Source organism: Agelaius phoeniceus, chromosome 6 (assembly GCF_051311805.1).
Source record: "Agelaius phoeniceus isolate bAgePho1 chromosome 6, bAgePho1.hap1, whole genome shotgun sequence".
Classification (NCBI taxonomy): Eukaryota; Metazoa; Chordata; class Aves; order Passeriformes; family Icteridae; genus Agelaius; species Agelaius phoeniceus.
In genome coordinates, this window is record NC_135270.1 from 39,902,991 (window position 1) to 39,919,821 (window position 16,831).

Sequence of the window (16,831 nt, forward strand, 5' to 3'; positions counted from 1 at the left end):
GTTAAAAATGATTGAGGTGCCAGAAAGGTGATTTCCAGTGGTCTCTGCCAACTTCAGTGACTCTTCTGTGGTCACTTCTTAAATCCTGGAATGAAAGGAGCAAATTAATAAAACAGGAACTGTGAAAAAAATAAAAACTCGCTCTCATGCTAAGGGAGGAGAAGCGGCCTAAAACATCATCCTAAGTTCTTAGCTCTCTGAAGTGAGATTTTTCTTCTCCAACTTTCATAGGGCCAAAGTAGAGTACCTACTACTTTGGTAGGTACTCTACTCTTTGTTTAGCTAAACAAAGAACAAAGCTTCCTGGCAATACTGTCACTGGTTATTTCAATAGATATACATTGTGCTTGAATTCTTCCATAGAGTGTGACACACTTTGCTTGAGGCACTTCAAATATATATATAGCTTATAGAATAAGTGGATGCCCAAAGAGGAGGAGGAGGAAAAGTTGTCATGGCAAGTGAAGCATTGCACCTCCCCTGGAGCATAATTTGCAACTGCGTTTATACAGATACTGTGTCTGAAAAGTGAGAAGTGAACAGGATATTTCATAGGAAGTTCTTTGTAATATAAATCAAATGGGAAACACAACTCCCTATAAAATGCTTTGCAAGTATGGAAACTCAGACTAGGTTAGTTTTCAGGTAGTACTTACTGGAAAGGATTCAAAGTTTTGCCCTTACGTATTGTCACTCCCAAACTGAGACAGATTCTTGGAGTATATTTGGTGGGGTTTTTTTAACATACATTTCTTTAGAGATCCTTGCTCCCTACTATAAGGAGGAGTAAGAGATCAAATCTAGTTTTTAGATGTAGCAGCACTTCAGAGGAAATCTGCTCAAAAACCTGCAGGATTTCAATCCAGTGGAAACAGCATATACTTGTTTTGAAGAATCCAGGTGTCTGTGCCTTGTGTTCTTTCTGCACTAGGTGTGAAATGTTATGAGGAACATATTTCAGTCACAGTACTGAAAGTAGTATTGTACTTATCAAAAGACAAAGATGCTGATACTCTGTTGATTGTTGTTTAATCTAGTGTAAAGATCAGTGGTTGCAGTTTACAGAAATGGTTAGAGTGGATTCAAATAAGTTTGTGCTGAAGTGGATGCAGAGAATACAGATGAGCAGTGAGTCCCATAACTTTTTTCCTGGAGGTGGTAACACATAGCTTCATATTGGAAGTTGTTAAACTGACTCCAGCCAATTCCCAAGTCATCTCTTGGGGCCCTTGGGCTGTTGCCTGAGATCTTGTGTCTTTCCTCATTTAAGGAAAGAGGAATCTGTTGCAATACACTTGATAAACAGTTTTCAGTATTTTTTACTTGGAAACTGTGCTTACAGCTGTGTTTACCTGCAGGATGGCCACATGATAGTCATTGATTTGTGATTTTGGTCTATTTCTACTTGATTTCAACTGTATAGACAGTTTCTTACTATTTTTGAGGAGGATGTTATAAGGTGGATCAAATAATATATGCCCGATATTTTATCCAAAACGTTTGGAAACACTAACTTTATTAAATAAGCAAAAGCTCCAATGTTTGTTCTCTACTAATCTAAATGAAAGAATGAAAAATATATGCACCTTTTTTCCATTTCCAGTGGTTTTAGGCTGCTTCCTTCTCATTTTTTAATATAATTCTATAATTAAAAGGTACTTGTTCTTACTTTATGAAAGAGCATTCGTGGTATGTGGATCTTTCTTTCATTTAAATGCCTTGATATCAGAAGTATGTCCTAAAAATATCTAGTAGCCAAGCTAAGAGAACTAGCTATCACACTCAACATTTTAATCAGATAATTTTTCCCTTTGGCACAATTTCTGCTTTGCATTCTTCAAGTTCTTTAGTTGTATGAGCCTGTACCTCACACTCTCCAGGAGTGAATAATGGTGCTTTAAATTTGTTGTTACTAATTACAGCTTGATGATACTCCTTTTGTAGCCAAAATGGATTTGAAAGGAACCTCACTATAAGAGTCTAGTTATAACCTAAAATTTTCCCTCTCTATAGCAGAAATTCATCATATCTCACTATAGTAGAGCTGAATTTTGTAAGAGATAGGTAAATAATTTTCTACAGTCAGCATTATTTTAAGTCATTTAAGAGGGAGGAGGGCGTAGGAAATGATGATGAGTTTTTCATGTTTCCATGAGAAAAATCCAGTAAATGGGTTGTAATTCCTACCTACATCCATCCATGCTGTAGGTAACAGGTCTCATTCCTTAGTGAAGGGACAAAGAAGTTGGGAATCTGAAACTAAATCACTTTTTCCTTTCTACTACTATATTATATTCTTATAACAAGCCATTTTCAAATAAAAAAATCTCAATTTGTGCTTCGTTATCCAAATGAGAAAATGTGTTTGCTTCTCTTCCCGATTAGAAACATACATGTTGGATCAGAAAAAAGAAGACTTTTGTGCTGAACTTCAGTTTTATAAGAATTCTCAAAAACACACAGGATTTTTTATCCAGGCAGAAACTGAAGCACCGAAACTTTCAGATTTGCAAGTAACCAGTCAAAGAGGAGGAGTCCTACCTAACTGTAATTCTGGTTCTGAAGAATCAAGGTAAACCCAGAAAATATCCCTCTATATAATTTTTCTAGATTCAAATTATTGACAATATACACATGTTTTTTGAATAAATATAGGGAAATTTGCTTCCCACATGACAATCAGTAAGTCAGCTTTTTACTTAGAATCACCCTATCTGCCCTTCTTCCCTTGTGGAATGTAGCATTTCACCTCTGTATTCTTTAGCACTCATAGAATACATGATCACTGGAATGGTTTATATCACACATTATGGGTATTTCAATGATTGTGGTCTCTACAGAGAATTTTGAAGGTGCATGTTGAACAGAATAAAAAACAGATCTTGAAAACCTAGTAGTATCTGTGGCTTTATACAACAAGCACCTGAAATGTGATGAGTGAGTAGGAAGCAGGAATAAAGCAGGGTGAAGTCCAGATGAAGCTGGAAGAGTGAAGATGAAAAGCTGTAGTATTTTGTAGCAGTCTGTGACAGGAATCTGAGCACTGGCTAATATGATTGAGAAGTTTAATACAGACTCTGAAGATTTTATTGTGTCAATAATTTTGGTCATTTCTTATCACTAGTGTTTTAACTGAGCAGTGGCCCTTTATAGCAGTCTTAAGAAATATGTACACTCATTCTATATGTGACACAATGTACAAAGGTATAAGTAGCTGGTTAGTTGTACCTTTGACTAGCTTACTGGTTAGGGAACATGCTAACAGTTTTGAGTGACTTAGGCAGTCTGAATACTAATTTTCAACTGAGAGTATGAGAGTTGTTTTTGAAAATGGGACCAAGGCTGCAAAGCCCTATTACGCACTTTTGAAAAATACACTGATTCCTCACCCGTCTAGCAGATTCTACACCCAGTTTTGCTATCTTCATTATGATCTAATGGTGACTGTTTGGGCCAAACCAAATTCTTAAGACTTTTTCCTTTTCCTTTTTGCCTTTTTGCATTAGCAGCTGAGATTTGCTGTAAGGGCAATGCATCCTGCACTAAATGCCAAGTATAATCCAGACTGCTTAGGTACAGCCCAGCACGGAGTCACCCAAAAATTGTTCATTTTACCTTTCACCAGCACCAGTCCCACTGACAATCAGGCTTGTCTGGAACACCAAGATTAACCTCCCACAGCAGTCATCATGTTGAACCATCAGTAGCTCCATGCATGTTATATGTAGGATCCTAAAGCTATATGCCAAAACCTGTCTTTGCCTAAATAGATTTTAATTAGAATATATGTTAATATTTATTGATACAGAAAAATCCAGGAAATGTTAAGTTAGTATTGATTTGTGTTTTAGATGGTGGTCCTGGTACTGTCAATGTGATTTATCATTTTTAGTTTTAAGGAGAAGGGAGGAGAAAATAAATACAATGGAAGCAGGTGAAAAAAGGGTGGCTGAGTACAGAAAACTGTCTGCCTAAGATAATGACTCTTTGGAGCAATAGATAGCTTTCTTTATATTTCTAGGATGTGAATTACAAATAAAGTAATGTCTACAGTGGAAGCAGGAGTTCAGAGGGTATAGCTTTTCTGTGGCTACTTCTTATTGGTTATTAGCTATGAAATGTATAACCAGAAAATGCTTAAAGAAAGCAAATGTTATAAATATTTGCTAGTTCCTTTCTAATCATTCATGTACTGATTTTGCTGCCATGTTACAAATGAGATCTGAATAATCTGTGAGTATCAATGGATACTCAAGAAGTTTTATGAGAGTCTTACTTTGAGAGAATTTTTCTGGCCGTTGAATCTTGTCTTGTTTTAAGTTGTCTATGGCTAGTAAGTTATTTTAAAACTCCAGGTGACATACAGTATGGAAATCCTGTTGTCAGTTATAATATTTAGAATCATACCATCATTTTACAGATTTCTTCAAGATGAATTCCTAGATTTTTAATGGATATTTTCATATCACTTCCTGTGGAATCATTCTACAAAAAAATTTGGTTTGCTTAGACCTGAGCATCACTTTGACCCCAAATGTTTTATTGCTGTTTTCTCTGTGTTAAGCAATGGTTTTTAGTATTTGCTTTCCTTAAGCATTTGCTGTTTATAGGCTTCATAGCCCATTTATATTCATCTGGTTTTTGCCTTAGTACTGTAGGATATTTATTTACTATTCCAGATTTGCAGATTCTTTTCAGAATTACAGCTTTAAGAAGTGGCAGAAGGGCATCCATTTTTTCTATTTAATACATTTGCGGTGGTTAACAAGTTTGTTAACAAGTTTTGATAATTTATTTCTCTGCATTTTGTTTCAGAGGGGTGGAACAGCAACTGTTTTTTTAATTATTTTTCATTTATTTTTTTTTCCCTTCAAAAATGCAGCAGTGTAGAAGGAAAGGATAGCAGGATGCTCCCTGAATTTATATCCTCATGGAATGATGCTGAAGATTTAGGTGGAAGAACAGAAACTGCATTCCTTTTAAAAGAATTGGACACTCTGAGGGCCAAAAATAAAAAGGTACAATTAAGATAGTCAAGATACCAATATTTGCTTTTTTATAATTGCCTTGCAAAACATACATTTTAAACTGTGTCTGATTTAGTTTTGTTATTTATTTTAGTGCACCAATCACTAGTTTCCTGTAATTTTGGATTTTTAGTATTTGCTTAACAACTATTTCTCTGGAATTAAAAAAAAACCCTCCAACCTACTCTCTGACTTTTTTGATCAGTGAAATAGATTCTTGCATCCTGGATGGAAACCAATGAAAACCAAAGACTAGACCAGGATTTCATGGGTGGAATCCAATTAATGTGCCCTGATAACTCAGCTTTATTGAAGGGGAGAAAATTCCATCTTCCTTGAACACTGCATTGCTTTTAGTGTTAGCTGTGGTTGCATGTGCCTAAAAAAATCTAACAGTCTCTAGTCTTTCCATGAAGTGTAATTGAATATTCAAGTTCAGATATCTGTCCAAAAACAGATTTAGTAAATACCCTTTAAAAGAAAGGCCTTGATATGTGAAAGAATACCAATCTTCCATCTGATGAAGAATATGAAAAATATGCATTTACACCAGTCTTTTCAGACTGTGATGTCTGTATCTTGGTAGGAAACAGGCTATTAATGCAAAAAGCTACATTATATTCCATGCAATTCTGAACTTCCTCAGCAAGAAGGACTACAGCTGGTGAAACCCAAGGAAGAGAATCACAAATAAAAACAATGGCATGTGCATTGCTACTTGTCTCACGGAGCAAGATAGGCCAGATGTTAAAAATCGTATTCTTAACATTTGTTCTTTAAACAAATAAATATAATAAATTGAACTTCTGGTTTAATGCTTAGTATTTGTATTTTGGGGGTGAGAAATCGTTATTTGCAATTTTATTGTGGTTGAATTACTTGTTGACAGTTTCAACCAGATAAGAATCTTACTGTCCACTTGCTCAATTCCAGCTTCAAGATAAGCTGGCTGAAAAGGACAAGGAGCTGAAGACAATGAAATTGGACTTAGAATTGCAAGACAGAGCTACAGAAGCTAAGATTGCAGAAAGGATTGCAGGTACAGTAGGCAAGCGTTTAACAGATGGCTGTATGGCTCATACAGTACCCGTGGTTGCTATATGACGTGTCCTAGTGAATGTTAGCTTTATTTGCTAAAGGAGGGAAGATTTGACTTTTTTTTTTATGTGTGGCTGTTTAGAGTTGCTTAGAAAATAGATGGCTTTAACATCCTGGTACTGGTATTAGTAGGAGCTTTACCTGTATTCAAACTGATTTGGGCATTAAATGCATTGTTAACACCATGTCAATCCAATCACAAAAAGGTTGTTTGTTTTGTTGGAAGGTCCTGAACAAACAAGGGGAAATAATGATTACCAGTGCCTCTACCTTTCAACCAGCAGTTCAAATACCACTTATTGTTTTAGCTGGTTCAGAGCAATACTACCCCCTCTCCGTGTTTGGAGATAGTCTCACATTCACCTCAACCAGGGACCTGTGCTGTTCTTGAAAAATCTGCTCTTTTGGTAGTTAAAATGAATTTTTGTCAGATGATGCCATATATCCAGTGAATTAAGTTTATATGAATTCTCAGAAGGAAAGGTTTTTCAGTTTATATCTGAAAGTGAACATGTGCTTATATTTGTTGTTAATTGTTCTTTGGATAGACATACAAGCATGGAGACAGTTTGTATTCTGTGCTTGTGGAAACTGCTAATGTAATAAAGCTGGGCATTCTTATTATTGAAAAGTGACTGTGTATACAGTGTACCCCGTAGATGAAAAATAATCTCAGGTTTTCATGAAGGTGTTTAAAAAACATTAATGGGAGTGCTTTTATAAATTCATTGAATCATTTGTTCAGAAAGAAAGAGTTAGCTTGGTAAAATTGTTGCCTCATAGGTCACACACACTTCATAGAGTATTAATAGTACTAATAGCTGTCCCCAAAATATTTGTACTAAAGGGAGGAGTAACTGTCTTCAGGAAAATGGAGCAGATAATAAACTCTCTAGCTGAAAAACAGATGGCTGACATTCCACTTAATAACAAACTCCTGAGAATATGGTATAGTGTGAATATTATAGATGGAAAAGAGAGTTCCTAGATTTTCTTGATGGGGGAAGGGAAAGTCAAATCTAATCAACATCTTAGGAAAAAAATTAAATACAGGCATAATTTTTACTCTTATTTAATTTCACATAACTGCTTGCTTTATTTTCACACAAAAGAAGAATCTGCACTATGTGTCTGTCATTGTTATATCCACCAGCCGAAAGCTAACGCAGATTGTTTGGCTTGAATATGAAGTTTTGTGTTTGTTCCTGGATATTTGCCCAGTGTTTTTACCTCTGTACATGGTTCTCTTTGGTAGAGGTGTTCATTGCTCATTAAAACCTGGAAAAAAAGGTGTGTCAAAAACACAGATAGTTTTGTTTTTATGGATATGGTTGAAATACTTGTTAGGAAATTGTTGTTTTCCTACACTACTGCCTAAACTTTCTATTGATGTCCTAAGCATATTTTTTCTTCAAAACAGAGTGGCATGATTATGGAAATAATAATTTAACATGCTTATTCTGTTTTTAAAGGAAGAATAAACCAAATTTTAAAGACAACTACATAGTGAAATAACAATGACCTTTAAAAAATAATCTTTTTTTCTCCTTTTATGAGTACAGGAAGTATAAAATCCTTTAAATGCTGAAGAGAGAGGGCAAGAGGCTACTTTACTACTTAAACTGTTTCCCAAAAGGAAGCATTGTTAATACTTCACACTTTTTTTGCTTCCTGTCTTACAGTTCTAAGAATGTTACCAAATTTGGATAAATGGTTTAAAATCTGGAATTATGTGAGCCAGACTGGATTTGTGGAAGCCTGTGTGTGTCTCTCTCATAAAAGCCTTGGGGAGAGTTCTAATGGACAAGCAGAACCTAATAAAGAACAGACGGTGTGTTCAAGGAAAAACTTATCCCCCTGCATTAAGTTCTTTGAGGAAGGGAGAACACATGCTGCTGCAATTTCAGGTTACTAGTTAATGTTTAATTACTGCAGTGTGTATAACACATGGTATAGTGAAGCTTGTAAATATGGGTGTTTGCATTTTTATTATTACTTAGTACTGACTTTATGATAAGTAAGTGACTCCACAAAATTATATTGTAAAGAACATAAGAAAGGTACACCATAAAAGTGTTATCTACTTTGAGGAATATTAGAATTCTGTTTTGAAAGGTAACCCTCTAATTGATAGGTTTTACCTCATGGAAAGAATTGAAAAGTGAAGACAAAGGGCATTTTGAAATGAAGCTACAACAGTCTACAGAAACAAATAATCCAAAGACTGTCATTTTGTGATTTTTAAATTGTTCAAAGAAAAAGTAAAGAAAAAAAGGGTAAATTTGTGCAATACTTCATGAGAAAAGAAGAAAAAGTAGAATTAAAGCAGAAGATAAACATGATGGAAGAAAAGTATTATACTGTATGAAGTAAATAACTTATTTTCAGAATGTTTTAATTTTTAAATTTTGTTAGCTAGCCTTGAAAACATATTTTAAAACTTCCTTGGATCCCTATCTCTATGTCAGCTAGTTATGGCTAAAGAAAATTAGAGAATTTAAAGTTTTGATTTCAGACTTTTAGGCATTAGAGACTATTGTTTCTGGTGGACATAGTAACCACAGGTTCCTGTAGCTTATTCATTATTCTTCTGTTGGATTTTGTGTCATTCTGACCCGATGTCAGAAGCTACTGTTAGTTTCACTCCCTCTCATGAAGAAGAACAGAGGTGGAGGTAACATCTGGAAAAGCCAGGGAAGCAGACATCATAAAAGAACAGACACCAGGATAGTGTAAGCAAAAAAGGGAACACCACATAGGAAGCGGGTATGAAGAATAGCCAGATCTGAAATTTGGGTGTGCAGAACTTTCATATGTTGAGCAGAAAAGAGAATGGGTGTCTCCTGTGGGAGTGAAAAGGGGAAGGAGCATACATCTTCCGAGGACAGACTGAAAAATCAAGATGGAGGCATTGCAAAGGAGTGAGTCTTCAAAAAACTGAGCTGAAAGATCAGATCTCACTTTGGATGGATGTAGTAAGTGACTTCATTTTTTCCTAATGGAAGAATTAAGCAGGGGATATATATATATATGAACTTATAGAGGAAGGAGCTGGTGGAGTGTAAGGGAGAGTTATAGAGCATAGTGGTAATAGACTGGAAAAAATATCAAAGCCCTGTTCTCACAGTGCCATTACTGCAGCAAGATAAGATAGTTGGCATCAGAAACAGAGCTCTTGGAATATTTTTGTTGCTATCAGAGTATTTGAGACTAAGAATAATTCTGAACAAAATAAAATAAAAATACTTATGCTTAAATCTTTCTGTAGCAACAGCTATTCCATGAGTTGGGTTTTTTTTATGCCAGTATCTTAATAATAATGTCACCAAAATTTAATACTTTCTTAAATCAACATCAGCTCAGCAAGGTTGAGTCCAGCCCTGTTAGGGATTTCACACCATTTTTATTGCCTGAGAACTGTAGATGCTCTCTGAAAGACCAAGGTAATGATAGGAAATACAGTGTGGAAAAAGAGGAAAGCAATGCTTCTAACATGGTGGTATATATCATACAACTTTCAGTCTCTTGGAAACTAGGGCAATATACCTCCAATGAAGTCCCTATTTCGGATCTGTTTTTATGAAAATGTTGTGAATATACATTCATGGTATTTTGGAATTCTTGAATATGGTGTGGAAATATTCATGAACATTATTTGAAGTTTTCTAAATTAACTTGAAAAATAATTACTGAATATGCATATGCAATAGATTTAATAGCAAAAGTAAAAACAAATATCCAAGTGGCTGTTAGCTTAGAGTTAATTTGATTTAATATCCATAAAGTGAGAGGAAATAAGTAATCTTGCCAGTAATAAACTTTGGGTGGCAATAACTTTCAGCACAGAAGAAAAGTATTTTCCATTTCTTCAAAGCTCACTTTAGAGTCCCTTTTTAGATGTTATTTTTCTTTCCTGCATGTCATCCATTAAAGATTAGCTGTGGAAGGTTGGAGCATGGAGAGATTATGAATGACAGAACAACTCCTGCAGAATAATAATCAGTTTTTGGTATTTAATGCTGTTTGACTTTTGCAGACACATTTCTTATTAACCTTTGGTACAAACAGAAATCCTGGTTCCTGATATCTCATGGAGAAGATGAATTCAAGATCCTCTTCCAATTAAACTGAAATAAGGCCAATATTGGGCTTTAGCCAAGAGAACTCAGTAGTTCCCAACTCTCATGTTTATAAACCTAAATATGGATGATATTTTACAGTTTAAGAAGGTAATGCATATACTTCCCTAAACCAGTTTTCTGTGCATAATTTATTTACATAATTAGTCTGTATAATCTTAGGGGGTTTGTCCTATTAAATGCTTCATTATGAATACTATTTCCTGAATATATTTTCAAAATATTTCCTGATAAATAACACAATTTTGAAAATAGCTGCATGATCTGAATCTTCTGTATGGGAAGGTAGACAATCCATCTAAAGAACAGAAAAAAACCACAAGGTGGGGGCATCATGACTGGGAAATTCTTGGCTTAATTTTTAACAGCTTAATTTGAAATAATATGATTTTTCCTTCAGATTGTCAGAATTATTGATTGTGAAAAAGTTGCATACAGCTCTTTGAAGTACAATATATGATGAGCTGGCATAGATTAAAATGTCAATTACTAAGCTATTTATCTGTGGAAATTGTATGTAAAAAGCAAGCCAGTTTCTTCTGCATTTTTTATGACTAGTCTGTCCTTTCTTCCACATAAGTGCTAGGTGAGCATAAAGAATTGGGTTTTATTCAGGAATAAAAAGGTCTGCAAATTATCTACTTCTTGGGGCGTTACAAAACTTTCCTTTAATGTGACAAATTATAACTTGCAAACTTTAATGCAATGTTTATATTTTCCCCCTAAAAGTAAATATTCAGGCATCAGCAATTACTGAAGAAAAAAGTTTAACAGCATTATGGTTTGAATTTTGAAGTCAGCTGTGTTTAGTGTGTTAGAGGCAGAGGCTTAAGTATTGTACAGGGATTGGCTTTCACAAGAACTGCCTTGGGGTCTGTGTATAATACTCTCTCCTATTCTTTTCCACTTTATTTTTTTTTAATTGAATTGTGATCTGAGTACATAAAGAAAACCCTATGCAGAGCTGCCACTAAACAACTTCAGCCTTTTATTAAGAACACTCTTTTTATACCATTGGAAATGTAGGAGCAGATGAATGCAATGCACTAAATACATACAACAAACACAAAGCAATAAAGAAGTCAGTGTGTTCTATCAGTGTTTGTTCAGATTGCTTTATCTATAAAGTCACATTTAGGTGTAAATTACTTTTAGTCTATAACTCCTGGTACGGACTGGTGAAAACCCTTAAGTATTTTTCCTATGATCTTCTTATTACTATTTTACTTCTAGTTTTTCAGTTGTACATCATAACTGAAAGTAAATGAATGGTAGCTTTCAAAAAGAGCTAGAAACTTAAGTTGTCTGTTTCGTAATAGAACATGTCAACACTATTTTTAAGTTGACAGTGAGCCCTGGAGTTCCTGATAGTTTGCCATTAACCTGAATAAGAACCCTGTAAGTGCTTTAGAATTTGAACATTTCTGGGGATTATCTGCATTTTGTAACATGTATAAGCAGAGACCAATTAATGACACATTTTAAAGGCTTTCATGGCAATGCAGGGGTTTTTTTCTTTATTTGGCTATGATAAGATTGACTTATTTAGAAGTTGTGAGCACAGTCATTAAATTTAATAGAAGGAAATCTCAGAGGATTTTGATTTCTAATTTGAGTGGATGAAAAATACATACAGGTTTGTATTTCTGCAAGGAGAACAAGCATATATCCATACAGTCAAATAAAATTTAATATATATGTAAAACTTACTTATATTGAAAACCAGTTATTGTAGTGTAATAATATTTACTGTATCTTCTGAAATACAGTAGCACTGTGTATAGTGATCTCATATTTTCTTTAGAAGACTTGGCCTGTATTTTAATTTTACTTTTTTTAATGAGTAATTTTAAAAAGTGATTTCTGCTGCCATAAATAAGTGATTTCTGTTTTTAGTCCCAACATTTTCCTCTTTTGCCTCTCTTACTCAGTTTATTTTATTTACACTGATGACCTCTAGGAAATAAGCAAACAGACTTTTATCCTGGGACTTGTGCTTTCCTTGCTTCCCCCAAAGTTCCATGTTTGGGAAATCATGAAACACTGTTTAAACTAGAATGATTTCCAGCACACCTTCTCAGTAGTGCTGTTTTAAAGGTGGTTTAAAAAGTATAGGAGATAAGTTTGCCAAAAGAATCAGGTTCAACTAAGAAAATATGTACACTGCTTTGACTCAGTAAACTCATACTTGGTATGGTTCATCTTCTTCATATTTACTTTTGCCCATATTAGAAAACAATTAGCTTACTAAACAAATTTGAGTATTTGGGATAAAAAAATCTACTTTGAGTCTCTCTCATTTGACTAAGAATTACATGAGATTTGATAAGCTTGTTTAAAAATGGACATATCCAAATATTATTGTAAACACCCATTGATTTGTTTTACCTGCAATATAAGTATTTTACTTAGTTGGCTTACATAGTAGCTAATAATATTTGTTAATGTAATTTAACTGCTGTGAACCTTTACTGAACAAATATTGAAATTTATACAAGTCAAAGAAAGAGAATCTCTAATGACTTTTGTAAAAGCTTCCATTTAATAGTTAAGGAGAAAAGTTTATATGACATACCAGATGCAATTAACAGTAGATTTTACATTTAATAAAAAGAAAGAAGCATATGTATTTGCTTTATTCATTCCATCATAATTTGCATTAGAGCTGTGGGTGTTTAATGAGCAAATTCCAGCTAAAATGCTATATTGATTTTCTAAGTGAACTTTGTAATAGCTATCTACCTTACAAAAGCTCTCTGTTTACAATTGTTTTCTTTACTAAAAACTAAAAATGTTTTAGAATTGATGAGTTTAGCATAATGATTCTTTTAAAATAAAGAGCTCTTTTAGAGTGTGCAGGGGTTTTAGTTACAAGGAGAAAGATGTTATTAAAATATTAAAAAAATAAAGTTTATACAACTAAACTAAAAGTGCTGTACTTTTATAAACTACAATATTTGCAAGCATGGGAAAATAATCCTTTTTTCTTAATTCAGTTCTCTGGGATTTAAATATTTTAACTCTTGAATGCCATTATATATTTATATATGAATTAGTAAATGACACAATTAATTTTAGCTTAATACTAGACTATTCATACTGCATTTAGGTGTGACATTTTCTTACCTGAAATATGAATTCTGTACAAATTTGTGTTTCTTCTTGGTCAGGCCTCAAGACGGAAAGGATAGGGGTGGTTGGTATGCCACTAGAAGGTCTCCAAGGAAAACCTTGTAATGGTGACCAGAGCAGTTGGTGAAAAAGTAGCTGGACTTGTTTTTCCTTTGGGTCAGGCACCTAGTCAGTGTAGCAGTATGGAGTTAGTATTTTGCTGGATATGTCATATCTTGAATGGAATTTAGAAGCATGACTTGGTATTAATAATTTTTTACCTCACATTTTAAAGAAGCATAGGGATGATAATCTGGATAATTTTTACTCTTTCTAGCATGAAGGAATGTCATGTCACTCTTTCATAGACTCTAACTGGACAGCTTATACATCACTTGTTTTCCTAGATATGGCACAAAATGTTTTGCTTTGCTGCTCCATTGAGACCTAAATGTGTATGCATTTCACTTATTTCAAGCATGCTGTGGTCCTTACGGTCCTGAACTTCTACTTGGTGACTCATCCATAGCTCAGTGTGAATGGGGAATGTTCAGACTACCTGCAATCATGTGACTGTGATAATATTCCCTAGAGTAGGAAAAAAAGAATTAAAAAAATGTTAGATAGGAGTCAGAAATGTATAGCCACTGGGTAAAAAAAAAAATCAAACCTAAATTGAGCTTTGGCTGGTGAAGAGATCAGGTGACTTAGTCATCCATAGACCATTAAAATGAGCTAGATGAGGTCTTTAAGTATTTTTCAAATAAGTAACCTCTTTTGGAAGTGTCAGTATTGCTATGTTGTATTAATATGCCATGTATCTAAGTATCTTTTGTTTTTAAACTTAGATTACTATGCAAGCATCTTACATGGTTTTCTGCATTTTCCCTAATCTGTTTTAGTATTGAACTTGCAATATTACTTTTAAGAAACAGAACTAAAAACCAGACACTTTTAATTGATATAGAATGACATAGAAGTGACATGAATTTATATATATATATATATATATATAAAATATAGAATTTACATGAATGATATAGAATTTTTTGATGCAATTTGGCGATCTGGTCTGTGGGATATTTACACCAATGCTTTACTTTAGTGGAAGGATAAGAAAACAACAAGAAAGAATTGCTCAATAAAGTTACTTTTCATAGCTGCTGGTTAAAAGACAGTGGTTTGTAATAGACTTTTGGGTGGGAGAAGGGTTCACTGTTCAAAGGCAATTAGCATCTGAGCTGCTGTCAGGGGTGGTAGGATTTCAGATAAGCTGCATGCTTAAATAACTTGAAAAATATCTTTTTCTGAATGCTTTCATACTGTTACATGTACATTACGTTGGTTTAATGACAAAGAAGAAAAAAATATGTTTTTTAAAAGCCTGTATAGTCATTATTACCACTGGCCATATTTATGCAGAGAGGGACTGAGATATGCCAAAAGACAGTCACTCTATGTGTACATGTACATTCAAGATCCATTGCAGGAGTCAACGAACTGTGGGGTTTCATGCTGAGGTGAGGGTGTTCTAAGGTCTGACAGAAGTGGTGCACTTGAACAGGCCAGAAAGAAGTTAGCTAAACTAGAAAATAATTAACCTCATAATAGTAGTAAGTGCCAAATCTTCAGTTATTTTAGACAACTTTCAATTCATTGCAGCAGTTGTTTTCAAGGTGAAAATTGCATAGTGTTTCCACTTGCAGCTTTATGGAAAGGGTTCTCTGTGAAGTGCCTCTGTTATGGTGCTAGATAACCGGACATAATTTTCTGGAGAAGCCATAGCAAACAAATATATTTAGGTACTGATAGGTAATAATTACCATACAGAAATTACCTGTGTATTCCAGATCCAGTCAGGACATAGCAGTTGCACTGTAGTTTACCCAGGCAGTCATTGCTCTGGCACTAGTTTCCCTGCCATCACAGATCTCAGCAACTGAAGTGGAAGTCTGGTGAGCTGAAATGCACAGTCTAGGTTACCTCCTATGGTTTTTTCTTGTCCTTGCTGAGCCACCTGCCTTTGCAGATATCAGATGCATTCTCTGCAAGTGCTGCAAACTTATTGCTGGATACCAGCCAGTGCAAACGCAGTGTTACAGCTGCCTTAGTCCTTAGTTTTTCCATTCCACATCAAGCAACGTTTTCTTGTTGCAAACAGGGGAAATAGATCTTCAAGGAAAAAAAAACACTATTCTTCTGGATTAAAGAGAATTTAATCAGTGTTTGTTAATTTTTGCATGCATTTCAAAATCTGTGCTTCCAGTGCTGAATTTCTTTTGGTGGTGTTGTTGGGACACAACTGTTATAGCTCTGACCTGATGACTAGGCTTGTGGCTCCTCTGCAAACTTTTTGTGAGGGGAAGGACTGGACTTTCACAATTAACATTTAGCCTTTCCCTGTCTGATTTTGTGTAATGGGCTGTTAGCCTGCAACATTTTGCTAGGCCTGCAAAAAATGCTTCCTTACTCCTCAGTGACAGTCTTCTCCCCAGCTTGAGGACAAGAAGATTCCTTTTTTCTTGGTACTGATAAAATGTATTTTGTGCCAGTAATATAGTTGCTACAAAAATGTGCTACTGTGTTTCTGTTGTTTCATTCTGTGAGGACAAATATCATGTTTCATTATGTATTCCACTATGAAGTTTTTTGTGCAATATGTACAGAGGTGAAGTAAGAGTAAAATAACAAATAAAGGCAAAAAAGTTGATCTCAATTTAGGTAAGAATGGAGGGACAAAAGCTCTAGACTTTTAGTAAAAAGGAGGAAGTAAAGAGGGAGGAAGACTTTCTTTGAGATCGTAATGACTTAAGCAGTGGTTGAGGGAGGAGCAGATAGTTCTGAAGGGAGTAAGGAAGCCCAGCAGCAATGCCTTAATAGAGAAAATTCTTGAGAAAGAAACATCAAAATTTGAAAAAAATATGTTAGGAGACTATGGCTATGCCCCAGTTTGACAGACTAGAAGGGCCAAGGAGAATGGAGAATTCAGGAACCCACAGATCTCAGTTGAGATTTTGAGGTTCCAGTGAGAGAGAATATAGAACTCTGTCTTGGACTGACAGCAGTCATACAGCATCCTGAAAGTCCCTAGACATTTTGAATGCATGGTTTTATGATGACTGTGAGGAGAGATTTGCAGTATTGCAGAGGGAAATGATGAAAGTATGAATAAAGATTTTAGTGGAGGCAGGGTCGGGGTAAGGATTCTGGCAGTGTGCCAGAGATGGTGTTAGACATATTGACAGGGGAGAGGCAGGGAGAAAATGTAAGCTCAGGATGAGGAATGACTTGAAGGTGTTAGTTTGCTCCTAAGGATAGACAGTAAATCTTAGTTTATTGGTACCTAATGCTCCAAGGTCCATGTATGCTGTAACAGATAATATAACAGTATATTACACAATAAAGTAAAGGCTTGGCAGAGAAGGAGAGATGCCAGCTGTGCCACTCTTGTGATAC

At 34.8% G+C, this 16,831-nt stretch overlaps 1 protein-coding gene across 3 annotated transcripts in view; it reads left to right on the top strand.

The window, feature by feature from the left end:
• MIPOL1 (mirror-image polydactyly 1) overlaps nucleotides 1-16,831 on the top strand; it is a 188,123-nt gene that overhangs the window by 47,903 nt on the left and 123,389 nt on the right. For all 3 annotated transcript variants that reach the window (XM_077180462.1, XM_054635670.2, XM_077180461.1), the window contains 3 exons: nucleotides 2,386-2,572; nucleotides 4,883-5,018; nucleotides 5,961-6,066. In XM_077180462.1, the coding sequence (XP_077036577.1) occupies nucleotides 2,386-2,572; nucleotides 4,883-5,018; nucleotides 5,961-6,066 (429 nt within the window). The remainder of the gene's footprint in view (nucleotides 1-2,385; nucleotides 2,573-4,882; nucleotides 5,019-5,960; nucleotides 6,067-16,831) is intronic.